The 13,152-nt window shown below is 46.5% G+C and overlaps 1 protein-coding gene across 6 annotated transcripts in view; it reads left to right on the top strand.

Annotated features, from left to right (window-relative positions):
* The window catches only part of RAD54L2 (RAD54 like 2), a 72,130-nt gene that overhangs the window by 44,647 nt on the left and 14,331 nt on the right, over window positions 1–13,152 (top strand). For all 6 annotated transcript variants that reach the window (XM_072875720.1, XM_072875719.1, XM_072875718.1 and 3 more), the window contains 6 exons: window positions 6,442–6,640; window positions 8,082–8,221; window positions 9,703–9,834; window positions 10,585–10,817; window positions 11,524–11,706; window positions 11,980–12,113. In XM_072875720.1, the coding sequence (XP_072731821.1) occupies window positions 6,442–6,640; window positions 8,082–8,221; window positions 9,703–9,834; window positions 10,585–10,817; window positions 11,524–11,706; window positions 11,980–12,113 (1,021 nt within the window). The remainder of the gene's footprint in view (window positions 1–6,441; window positions 6,641–8,081; window positions 8,222–9,702; window positions 9,835–10,584; window positions 10,818–11,523; window positions 11,707–11,979; window positions 12,114–13,152) is intronic.

Below are 13,152 nucleotides of genomic sequence, written 5' to 3'. Positions count from 1 at the left end.
AGGTGGTTAACTCCTAGATAAATCGGCAACGGGAATGAAGATGTTAGAGTTGATGTACGTGCCGTTTGACAGGTGAGGAAAGCTTCTCCTGGGAGCAGGCAAGCTTTGGGGCTGGGCAGGCTCAGCCAGAAAGATGCCTTTGTGTCTCGCAGTACCGTGGCTGTGACTCAGCAGGACACCAACCATCGCAGCCGGCAGCAGAGCCGGGGAGAGAGCAGTGGTGGAAATCGGTCATGCTTCTCATCAGTGGGCTGCATTTCGTTGGAGTCGAGCAGGGCCAGCACACAGAGGGGCAGGGAGCTGCAGGTCCCGCTGCCCGAGGCACGTGGCATGGCTGCCCTCTTGGCCGGGGCACAGCATGCCTGGACTGGGAGCTCCCCACAGCCGTGGCCCTGGCGAGGAGAGGACATCCACGAGGGGCATCCAGACAAGCACAGGAGTACCCCATGCATACAAGAAACCACCGGTGTAGACAAAAGGCTGATCCCGGCTCGGCACCGTCTCTCGTGTTGTCAGCGAGCGGGCGGCTGCTCGCGGCTGGAGAGGGCCGAGAGGCGCCCGGCATGCTGGGCCCCGGCGTGCTGGCGGGGAGCGCGGCCAGGCGGGTGCTGCGGCGCTGCTGGTGCGGGGGGGTAGGTGTGCTGGGTTATGTAATGCTTACATAATTAGGGCTTTGTTAAGCAGTTGTGGCTGGGAGGGGCATCCTGCTGCCGAAGACTGAGCCCGATTATTTTCTGAGGAGAGCAAAGTCTTGTTGCTCATTAGCTGCCCTGATAGTGGCTGCAGGGGGTAGCCACAGCCTTGAGTCCCCGGAGGGGCTGCGTCCCCCTCCATCCCCCTTGTGGGGTGGCTTTCCCAGTGCTTCGGGAGGAAGGAACTGGGCGTTGATGTGTGTCAAGCTGTGGGAGGGGGCTTTGTGGCTCTCCTGGATGTTGCAGCAGGTAGGGCCTGGAGGAAGGGAGCCTGGGTTTCCCCTTGCTTTCGCCTACCCCGTCCTTGAGGGGTTGCACAAGGAATTTCTTGCCTCCAGCCTTGGGGTGCTCAAGTGTTTTCGTAATGCCGCCTCCATGAGAGGGTGCTCTGTGCAGACACCTCTCCTCCCTTCTTTCATGGCATCCGTGCAACAGCTGCACCAGTTGCATACAGAGAAAGAATATTCTGAAAACATTTAACTTCTATTCCTCGGCTGAATACAGGATGAGCCAGAGCACTCTGTTGTGTTGCAGTTAGAGAACTGCTGTTTTTTAGGTGCCAAGTACAGCTGAACTCTGGCATCACCCACACACCTCTCCAGTGCCCAGCGCACTGGGAAAACATCACATAACCCCAGAGAACACCTTCCAGCCTGTCAGTGCCTTTGCAGTCGGGCTTGCTCTGCAGTCACTTCACTAGCCTTTGGCACAGTTGTGGTTCAGTGTGGCAGTGACTGTGTGTTGCAGCTGGAGCTGTGCAATTAGTCTTTCTTCTGCCGTCCCTCAGTGCTCCTCCCATTCCTGCTTTGACAGCTCAGTACCGGCTGTAGTAGTACTAGCTAGTACTAGCTAGTCTCTGACAAGCTATTGCCCACAAACTGCATGGAAGTTCCCAGAACGCCTGCAATAATATTTAACGGCTCCTCGCTTTTTGTGCAAGACCAAAGAGAGCTCCCAATGCAAGAATTGACTCCTCGCTGCTCTGCGTGCAGCTACCTTCCTCACCATGCATGCACATCCCTGTCCCTAGGGTAGGAAGTAATGCCCAAAGACTCAGCAAAATAGTGCTGTTCGGCATCCTGAGTTTCCGTGGAGTCACTGGAGTTATCCTGGCAGAGAAGTTGGCCTCCCGGGAGGAGGGTGAACCTCTAGCTAACCGCGTTAGGCTAACTGAGGAGGCAAGGAAGTAATCGTCTTGCACAATGTTTTGTCTACTGTGGGGTCTCTTGCACCTTCTTGTGCAACAGCCTCAGGTAGGGGACCCTCAGGTCTTATCCTGAATGGCAATTTCTATACTCCTAGGAGTGTTGGACTGTTGCTAGAGCCGTGGATGGATGTTTGTGTGTGCACAGACACTTGGACTTATTGAGGTTTGCCTGGGAGCATGGAGATTGGATGCAGCTATAACGCTGTTTCTCACGCACCTCGGTGTCAGGAGAAGACTGTGTTAGTTACAGAAATCTTACACCCCAAAAAACGTACCTGCTGCTTCATGACACTTCACAGCAACCTGAGCCCCCTTGCAGAGCAGGCTGTATGTGCGGAGAGCAATTCACTGCTGAATCAAAGATGCTAGAGAATATTCTCCAGGCTGCATCCCATGCTGTTTTATGGGAAGTCTGAGAGTATTTTGCAAGAAGGAGGTGATGAGGTGAGTTTCATAAGCTTGGGTGCAATAAGAAGTGCCCCACTGTGGGACAAATCTTTTGCTATGTTACACATCATGAGTCACACCTGTGTGCAGCACTTAGGGGCAGCTCTGGCAGTCACACCACAGGGAGCATCTGAAGCAGAGTTATACAGAGCAGTCACGACTCCTTTCCTTACAGAGACTTCTAAACTGTAATACGCAAGTGTTGGTCGAGAAGCCAAACACCTCCCCCTGCTTGTATGTACAGCTGGGGGCGGTGGTTGCTGCTGCTTAGTGAGCAAAAGAAAACTGGCAACCCCTGGTCTGCAGCACAAACCAGAGCCGTGCTGTAATCAGGTCTGCTGGGTTTTGATAGTGGAGGCACATTTTAAACCTCTATGAAGTGCATGAGAAAGGATAGTCGTGCCCCTCTTGGCGTTCAGGGTACCTTGCAGGACACAGAGTGCCTGGGTGTGTGCAGGTGTCCGTAACCGAGGACCAGTGGGAACTGCCTGGGGACCTCTCGGATGGAGAGCTGTAACCCACCTGAAAGAGCAGCTGTTTGACAAGCTCCCTGTCTGCATTGATGCTATCACCACTGCCCTCAGGAGACCATCTTTGTAGATGTGGTGCCTATTCTAGTGAGTGCAGTGCAAAACATGCAACAGCTGGTGTGAAGCCAGCAGTTGGCGTTCCAGATGATTCTCAATGCTCACAGTGTGTAAGCATGGGATGGGTTTACGTCCTCGTCGGTGACCACGACTGACCCATGGCTGTCTTCTGCTGAGTGGACTTGGGCCTGCTCTTTTGCTCAGCTGTGCTTGGGCGTATGTGGCTGATCTCCCTGTGCAAGGTTGTGCTAGGTTGTTACCCGTGGGCAGGTGGCAATGCTTTTCTCTTTGAGGCAATGTGGATAACTGTCCAGGTCTTCCTAGAGTGCACTGTCAGCGTAAGCATGATCTGGCAGTCTGGCAATTGTCAACATGCAAACATGGCTGGTGAATTTTTGTGTTGTGTAAAAAGCTACTTGTATAGCCACGTCAGAGTAGCGTGTTGAGCTCCTGTTACAAAACCATAATTGCAATCCTGTTGTAGATGTAGGCTTGGCAGAATTGGGGCAGGAATTATTCTATTGATTACCTGATGGGACCTGTTCGGCGAGGGTGTTCCCACGTTCCCTCCAACCTGAAGACTAAACTTGTTCTTGTACAAAATAGTTTTTTGTGCGGGTAGTTATTGTTTCTTAATGTGCTTCTGTCTCAGTGTGGGTCCCAGTTACACAGCTTGGAGCTCACCACACTGGAGTGCAGCCACACGGCTGCAGCGGGGAGTCTCGCTTTTCATATGCGGTAAGATTTAGGCTGTGTACACAATCAGGGGTTTAATACAAAACAGCAACAAAACAATTCCTGCTGGGAACTGCCAGCTCGTGTCACAGGTGCGGTGGGAGCTGTTGCAGGGTTAGACGGAAGTGACTTGTGATTTTATCATTGTGTTAGTTAAGCTTTGTGAAAAGCAGCTTTATTCATTGTAGTGGCAAGGATGGGATCAGCCTTGGGAAGCTGGCTGTCCTCTGAATCCCACTGCGGCTGAATCAGTGTGATGTTTGGAAATGTCGCTAGTGCAGAAGAGATCTCAGTATCTAGATGCATATGTGTCAGGAGTGTGGGCTTAGGCACAGATTGTGTTCCTCACCTCAGAACTTGTACTGGCAGGACAAACACCAGCCTGAGCAGCCATGGCTGTGGCGGATGAGGGCCTGTACTCAGTGCAGGGCCAAATTTATTGTCAGATTTTAGGCTTCAGGCTCCTGCTCAGATGAGAATTATCTTTTAAAAATAACCTGATCCAGCTGTGTGTATGTTTCACCAGAGCTTGTATTACACATGATTAAGAAGAAAGAAAAGTAAAATGCAGAGGTGGAATGAGTTTACGTAGGGATTGCACAACAAATATGAAAACGTGCAGAGGAGACACGTAATGACCTCACCTTTGGGCTGCTGAGCCTTTGGATTTTGTTAGCATCACCCTCGTCCTGAAGGCACCCTCTCCCGGCACGGCACGGGTGGCAGAGTCGCTGCCGAAGGAGGTGACGTGGGTAATTGCTGGGGTGTGGGGAGAGAAGTGCTTCCGCTTCCAAACAAGCATGACTTTGTGCTCTCTGAAGCCTTGTCAAGGTCCCCTGGGCTCAGGGTGAGATGGCAGCGGTGTAACCACGGCAGTGTTTGTCTCCGGGATAGTCACTGGTTTAATGACTCATCCCGGAGAATGTGATCACGTGTGCAGCCTCCCTGCTTCCCTTTGCCCTATTTCATCCAATCTTTTGATCTAGTTATATAACCAGGAGTCGAGAGGGGTGGGGGGAAGGAAACAGTGCTGAAGAATTGCAGGTAATGTGACCAAAATGTGTCTCTAGCTCAAATAGCAGAGCTGTTGTCTGGGAAGCCTGGGAAACTGGGTTTATTCCCAGCCCAGTTCTCTGTCTGCAAGTGAATGTGATGCGTGATGTCTGAGCTTGTAAGTTTAAGGAGGCATGGTGAGGGGACAGGGCTCCGAGACCTTGGCTGTGGTAGGAGAACTACTGTGACTGTAGCGAACTCCTTTGCCTTTGTCTTCATGTGCAACATAACTCTTTCCTGCATTCATCATGAGATCTGTTTCATCACATAAGTTGTGGATACCTGTTTTTCTAGTATGTGTAAGACTTGCTGGGACTGATGTTCACAGAAATGTTTGAGCTGCTCTGCTGGTATTGGCCCATGGTGGGGTGAGCCCTGAAGTCCTAAATGGATTCTGACATAGGCTTCAAGCAAATGCTGACATAGGCTTCAGACCAATCCCTGGTGGGATGTCTGGAGAGGAAGCTTGCGAAGTTGGTGCTTTTGACCAAGGTGTGAATCTAGTTCTTATCATCTCAATTTTAAGAGGTGATATTGGTGGTGAGGTTAATTTAATAGGCACGTTAACGTGGCAGCTGTAGAGGTGCCTATACATGCAACATGCTGCACTGAAGCATCCTTCACTTAAGCTCCCAGCTTTTTGAGAAGGGATGCTCTTTGTCTCCAGATCCCCCAGAGTCACAATGTGATGCTTGTTGGTTCTGTATTACTTCATCTGCCACATTCTTCTGCGCTGATGTCTTCTTTCCTTCTTTCCTTCAAAGTTCTGTCTAAGTGTCATTTCAGTTCAGTCATTAGCTCAGATACACAGTATAAGCAAGAAAACTGATTATGAGATGAGGTTCAGGGTATCTCTTTGCCTGACACAAGGGGACAAGATACTTCAAAGAAGCTATTACAAGGCTTGTCAGAAACAGTTTACTTCAAGGGAAGCTTTTGAACAGAAACATTTCATTTCTGCGCTCTGCAAGCATTAGCTTGGTCACTGGCAGCCTGTTGAAGAGCAAAATGTCACATAGAACAAGGTGTCGTCTCACATAGTGCTTTAAGACTGAAATCAGCCATTAATGCAAGTCTGAAAATAGGAGAACGTAGAGAAAAAGAAGAGCATGTGGTTTATACTGTGGAAAGAGTATTGCCACTTACTTTTTGTTTTTAAAAAAGCTTGCCAGAAGTTACCATTTAAATCATGATAGTGGAGCCTGGTGATAAAACCACTGAGCTGCCTGTTAAGCCATGACCCAGCGTTTGAACCAGATAACCTCTTGCGTGGTATGTTCTGTTAACTTGGAAGATGATTACACAGGTGTCATATAAATGGAAATTTCTGCCCCACTTGAATGTTGTGAAACAAAGAAAAAGAGATTCGAGTTCCTTGTTTTAATTGGAGCTCATTGGGCCCCTGTAGGAAAACAGGCCCTTAGGGGCAGCAAGTGCTCTACGTGGACTGAAATAATTTTGCCTTGTTTTCTTGTCAGGACACTTTGGGGCTGTGTTGAGTGGTGTTAGTCTTGGCTTTCACTGGGAGCAGACCCTTCACCGTAAAACTTTTTAACACTCTTTGAGTGGCACTGTTGGAAAGGACCCCAGTTTTGACCCTCAGAGAAACATGCTTGCAAACAAGTGAGAATAGGGATTGTTGGCTGATGAATGCTCATGTAAAAGCCAGCTGCCAGCCTGGCACAGTTGTTCTCATGTCATTACCTCCTTGTCTTTTCAGACCAACCCCAGGAAGCCGTGTTCAGCGGTGACCATGTTGAACACACGGAGGATGGAGAATGGCAGCGCTCTACTTCAACTACCTCATCTCAGAGTGAGCGGGCAGAGCGACTCTTGCAGAACCAGCACAAGAGCCTGGCCTCTGAGGACACCAAAAAGAAGAGGGCTCAGAAACCGTCTCACATGCGGAGGAACATAAGGTAAGCAGCAACAGGACAGAAAGAGCTAGGGTCCTATGTAGCCTTTTGGGTAAAAATGGAATCTCCGGACTTTGCTTCTGAGCTACATTTTGCCACTGCTGGAAAACCAGATGGCTTTTCTTTTCCAAAACCTTAGGATTTCACCAGTGGGAGTAGTATGATCTCAGACTGGAGTGCTGCATGTGGGTGCAGACTTGTTTGGTATTTCAGAAGAGTGAATATTTGGTTATGGAATATATTGCAAAAATTGTGTACTTGCTGCTGGCTTTTGAGACATGTAATTGAAAAACAGCACCACCGTTAAGTAAATATCCAGTGTCAGATATCTGCTGATGAGGATCCTATTGCAAACAGCCTAAAATATAGTCCTTCCCTCTACTATCCTGGGTCCTTGTTGGCAGGAATGCTGATACTATGACTGGTGACTGAAATGCTGGAAATCAATTTCACCTGAATTTTATAAAGCAGTAATTGTTTGATAGTGTAAGTCACCACATATATTCTGGGACAGGTTGTGAGGTGGTAATTCACTATGAAATTTTGTTCAAGGGGATCTAAAATGCTCAGAGGAGTCATAATGGAGCAGGGACTCCTGTGGCAGCAAGTGGCTCTTTTGTCCTGTGTGTAATGTGCTGGTGGTCTTTGGTTCATAAGCTTGTGCAGATTGATTTTCTTAAAGCCGAAGGAATGAGTGTTGAGTAGGCCTTGGAAACTGAGACTTCATTAGGATGGAGGAGATGTCCCTGCAGTATGGCATTGGGTGGATTTAAAGGCTAGTTTGAGGAAGCTGGATTTTACCACTGCTTGTACTGCACCTCTCCTCTGGCAAAAGAGCCTTCATTTCCAGGGCTGCACATGTGAAACTGAAGCGGGGGAAAAGTAGCTTCTGGAAGTAATGAAAATTACCTGTAAAAGTAAGGTGCTTTGAGAGCATCCTTTGAAACAATTGTTAAAGCTATTAGAGGCCCTAGTTCCTGAAAATACTGTGTTGGGGAAGAATCAGGGTGATGACTTTTTGTGGGGGAATTGATACCTTTTCTTCCTGTATAGCTTCTTTGCACGACTTTGTGCATTTTGTCTTTATAAACTTCATAGGCATAAGTAACATCCTTTCAGATAGAACTAGTCTATGATAACCTAGCTTAAGTATATACTTACCCACTCACATTTTTCCTCCTTTCATTATTTTGCTTCTGTCAAACTTTTGTCTTTTCCTTGAGTAATAGTAGTGTTACCTGTCGTTGGGAAGCTCAGTCCTGAAATAGCTGTAGAATTTGTCTATACCCTTGGCAATGATGTTCCTAGTCTGGAACATCAGACAGTCCTGACAGACTACCTGGAGCTTGTCAATCATCTTTTGAGCCAGCTGTACAGCCATTCAGGTTTTTGGAAGAAATTGAGTGTAACCAAGTCATGTTTCTCTGTTTGCTCCTGTGTTCAGAAAGCTGTTGCGTGAGGACCAACTGGAAGCCGTGACAAAAGCAGCCCAGCAGGAAGAGTTGGAGAGAAGGAAACGACTAGAGCAGCAGCGGAAGGATTATCCAGCCACTATCCCAACCGTACCCCTAGAGTTTCTTCCTGGTAAGTACTGGGAGATGCCACCTGAAGCAAGATTTTTAAGGACAGAAGCTGAATGAAGAAGAAGGTAGTGCCATGCTTGTCCATGATAGGACAAAGGATAATGGTTTTGAACTAAAAAAAGGTAGATTTAGACTAGATATAAGGAAGAAATCTTTTATGATGAGGGTGGTGAAACACTGGCACAGGTTGCCCAGAGAGGTTGTAGATGCCCCATCCCTGGAAACATTCAAGGTCAGGTTGGATGGGGCTCTGAGCAACGTGATCAAGTTGAAGATGTCCCTGCTCATTGCAGGGAAGTTGGACTAGATAACCTTTAAAGGTCCTTTCCAACGCAAACTATTCTATGATTCTATGCTGCACTTGGACTTCCAAGTGTAAAGCGGGATGCTGGAACAGGTCTCTTGTCTTTCCAACTGGTATGGAAGCTTAAACCAATGGACTTGACAGAAATGCCATGTCCTTGATCCAGATCATATTTGTACTATGAACGGTCTGGTAATGCATGGGTCTGGTACTAGGGATAGTGGAACAATAGACTGGGTGTACATATGTTTGTGATGTTAGACTGGGTGCACATATGTTCATGATGAAACCTGCATGTTTCAGCAAACAGGGAAGTAGCAGGCAGTATAAATGGTTAAGCATCACCCTTGTCTTCCAGTGAATATGTCATCTTGCATTGTCTTCTAACCTGGATCATTTCAGTGATCTAGTTTATAGCACAGCCTCTCAGACTGGTGTAAAGGGCAGAGAAGTGCAGTTGGAAGTTGTGTCAGGGTAGGGAGTTCTTGAGTTGACTTTGCCTCTTGAGAAAATGTATATTCTTCCTTAAGTGCAAGTGTTCACAACATTTTTGCATGGGGGGGAAGGAATAAGAGCTATTTAAAACACTTAAACTGTTGTGGACTAGGTTGCAGCCCCAGAAGAACATCGTTGCTTGCTGAGTCACTGCAGCGGTGCTTATTTGGCCCTCTTAGCTAGCCTCTCTCCCCACATGGCAATACTTAAACACACAAACAAATGGTCTTGATCAGCAAAAGTTGTTTATGATATGTGTGATATAATTATTGCAGTGTCCCTACTAACAAAGGACAGTTATCATCCCTTCAGCAGTTGGTACTTTCTCTGCTGGATGAAAAACAGCTTTTACTTCTGAGACCCAAAGGAAAAAAAAAAAAAAGAATTTTTTTTAAAAAAGGGGACTTTAGCCTGTTGCGTGGTCAGTGTGCCTCAGCCAGGGCATGCCATAGAGAGGGTGCCATCAGCAATGGGCTATTGTTTTGGCATATTGAGAAAGGAGGAGATTGTGACCCAGGAAGCTGAGTCATAGCAGTACTGTAGACAGTGAGAGTCTCTTATGGAAAATTCCAAGGCTAAGTTATTGGAGCAAAAGTGGAAGGAAATACTGTCTGGTTTCTGAACAGTTTTGTCTCCTTCCCCATTATTATGAATTACTTATTGTTTGTAATTTATGTTTGTAGAGGACATCGTTTTCAGAACAGCAGAGGCTACCCAGCTCCCCCCTCAGGTCCTGGCTGAGGAAGTGATCTGCCTAGATAGTACCAGCAGTGGCAGTGAAGATGATGCTAAAGGAAAAAATAGCATTAAAGATGGTAAGTGACCAATTGCCTCAGCCTGGTCTTCTCACAATATGCTCTTTATTTAGCCACAAGCCTCCTGTTTTCATCTAGTCAGATGCTCCAGTAGTGAATAACTTCAGATTTTTGTAGGCCTATTGGTTTCCAAATATATGGCCAGTTCTGGGCTTTGAGTCCTAAACTGACATTCATAACCTCGCCTATCAGGCACTCTTGTGAACTTGTGTTTATTTCTGCTTTATAAATGCACTTAATTTTGCTCAGTGCTGTGCCGAAGAATGCTTACATGAGATGTGGCATCATCCGCTGTGTATAAAAGGAGCATCTAAGTATTCAGATCTGCAACTGAAATTGGGTTTTGTGTCCCTTGTCCCAAATGGATCTAACCTGACTCCTTTATACCATTCTGTTAGAGTACTGCCTGATTCCATGGTGGTCCTTAGACATTTTATCAACAGGTAAAATGCATGTCTGGGTTTGAGAATTAAGAAGACAAATGGAGGAGAACATTAAAACGCTTACAGAAACTGTCTCATGTTCTGTTTGGATCAGCCCAAATTAATGTTCTCTGAAACATGGGGAAACTCATGCTGGCCTGAGGGGCCTGATGTGTGCCTGCTTGTTCAGAATAGGTCATTAGGCCAGTGTGGAATTGCAGAAGGTGGTAGCCTTGTTTTCCAGATAGGAGGTTTTTTCCATGCATGATAAACCCTGACGTCAAGTTAACCTTTGCCCTTATTCTCTCCTGGTTTGGTTACTTTACAGAAGTGATTGAGCTGAGTTCAGGAGAGGATGATGCCCTCCAAATTGTGGACAGCAGTGACTCTGGCAATGAAGGAGAGGAGGACGGCAGTGAAGAGAGCAGTGGCTCTCATGTGAATGATGCCTTAAATCAGTCAGATGCTCTGGGGCAAGTCATTGTCAACATCAATCATCCACCAAATGAGGAGGACATTTTCCTGGCTCCCCAGCTTGCACGTGCAGTAAAACCCCATCAGGTAGGCTTTATTAGCCTTGAAAATGCAATGAATTCAGGCAAGCCTGCCTTGTAATCTCAGCAGAACTTCTTTGGTGAGATCTGTGACCGGTCTGGTTGTGGTGGTGGCTGTTGTGGATAGTCAAACGATAAGGACAAATTAAAGGAAGGCCAGGGCTATGTATAACTTTGGCTATTGTTATCATGTGATAACCAGAGTATTTAGCTCTTATTTCAAGAGCCCGTACTCATCTTCAATGACAAGATAAGAGATAAGAATGTACTGCCTGTTTCTGGCTGTACTTGCTCAAAGGCAAAATACTTTATAACAATTAGAGTTCATTGTGATGCCCAAGAAGTTTTTTACCTGGGTGACTTGGTGACGGACGGTGTGGTGATATCTGGCACAGACAGGAACGTTTTTCTTTGTATATTTAGATGAACATTTTAAAAATAAAACTATATTTATAGACAAATTAACCCCAATTCAGATTCTCTGGCTACAAATGAATTTTGATTTATTGTTATATTCTCTGAAAGTTTTATGAGTATCTAAAAATATTGACTTTCTGAGTCTTCCCTAGATTAGAATACTGTAGTGAACTTGAAACATCCCCTTTATATTTTCATGGTTTATGCAATCCTAATGTGCTTGCCACTCTGTAAATACTTACCTATCTTGTTGTTTTCTCCCACCATTCTAATACCTTTTCTGCTTTTCTGTCTAGATTGGTGGGATCCGATTCCTGTATGACAACTTGGTCGAGTCCTTGGAGAGATTTAAAACCAGCAGTGGGTTTGGGTGTATTTTAGCACATAGCATGGGCCTGGGCAAGACCATACAGGTCATCTCTTTCTTGGATGTACTTTTTCGACACACGGAGGCAAAGACTGTTCTTGCCATTGTACCTGTAAGTAGCTCATGTAAAGAGCTGGCTGAGGGGCTTCCTTGCACTACTTTCTTTGTATAGAGGAGATTGATTGGTGTCCTGTCTCACATGCAGCTCTATCATACCCTTGCTGCTCTTCTCCCTCTTTCATTCCCTGTGTCCCTGAGTTTGCATGCTGTGGTCTGCTCCTTCTGTCTGGACCCAGCTGGGTGTCATTCCCTATTCTCATTTCGGCTCTTAAAATCCCGAGTGACTTAGTTGGGTTTTTAATCCATCTATGGCTAACTTTTACAGGTGAATACGCTCCAAAACTGGCTAGCAGAATTCAACATGTGGCTCCCAGCACCTGAAAACCTTCCTGCTGATTATAACTCCAAAGAGGTCCAGCCCCGCACCTTCAAAGTCCACATCCTGAATGATGAACACAAGTGGGTACCAGTAAAAGCCTTTTTGAGCTCTTGGAAGGTGTCTTATGGAACTGGTATCAGAATTGCTGTTGCAGACTGTTTAGTTTGGGCTAATTCTTTGCCCTCGACACCCAGATCTTTTCCACTCTGCATTTGTTGTGGATGCCATCTTGAAAGGAGGATTTTGGTACCTGGGAGAGATTTACTGTCTCTTTCACTCAATGTTTAGACCTTGTACTTCCTTCGCACATTGCTGATGCACTTTTCTGTTATTCCATATATGCTGAGATCAGGAACCCAGTTCCAGAAACAGAGCTACTTCTGCAGAGAGGAGAAGTGGTGCTATGATTTGTTCCTGGTGGTACACTGCTAGTCCCACCAGAGTCCTGGGACTTGTAAGGCATGTGGCCCCTATACCACATCTCTTGTATTTTAAATGTTGGGTTTTTTTCCTGAGATTTTTCACACACTTAGGGATTTCTCTACCCAACACTGACTTTCTGTGAATCGTGTTGTCCTTGAGGGATTCTGGCAAGTTATACAAAGCCTTCTTGTCCAGAAGGGAGAGATCAGTGACTGCAGTTACAGCCTGGTGTAGAGTGTATTCTTGGCTCGTGGATCTCTGCTGCTTTCTGGGTCACTTGTCTTGCGTGGATCAGGACAGTGTAGTGATCCTAGGGAACCCTCAGTTCATCGGCTATGTTCATACACTTACCTGTTGAGGTCTTCACCTCCTGGGTGGAACGTACTTTGAATCTGCTGATGCTACTCCAGCCATGTGTTTACTATTGGATGGGATCTGGTGTGCTCTGGGAGGATTGAGTGAGGACAGTGTCTTGACCTGAACCAATTCTGAGCAGGCTAGCAGGGAAGGAATAGTTGAGGGACACTAGCACTGGAAGAGACAACAACAAAGGATAAACAACTAGGCAATTACAACCACATACATTAGCAGCTCGTTCTGAAAATGTTTTTTGCAGGGGCAGTCTCCTCAACAGCTCTTTAAAAAGGATGCTCTCAAGTTTGATATGCTTTTGTACATGACAAACTTCTACAGCTC

Source organism: Ciconia boyciana, chromosome 11 (genome assembly GCF_034638445.1).
Source record: "Ciconia boyciana chromosome 11, ASM3463844v1, whole genome shotgun sequence".
Lineage (NCBI taxonomy): Eukaryota > Metazoa > Chordata > Aves > Ciconiiformes > Ciconiidae > Ciconia > Ciconia boyciana.
Note: the sequence above shows the minus strand (reverse complement) of the source record. Positions and strands in the feature narration are given on the sequence as shown.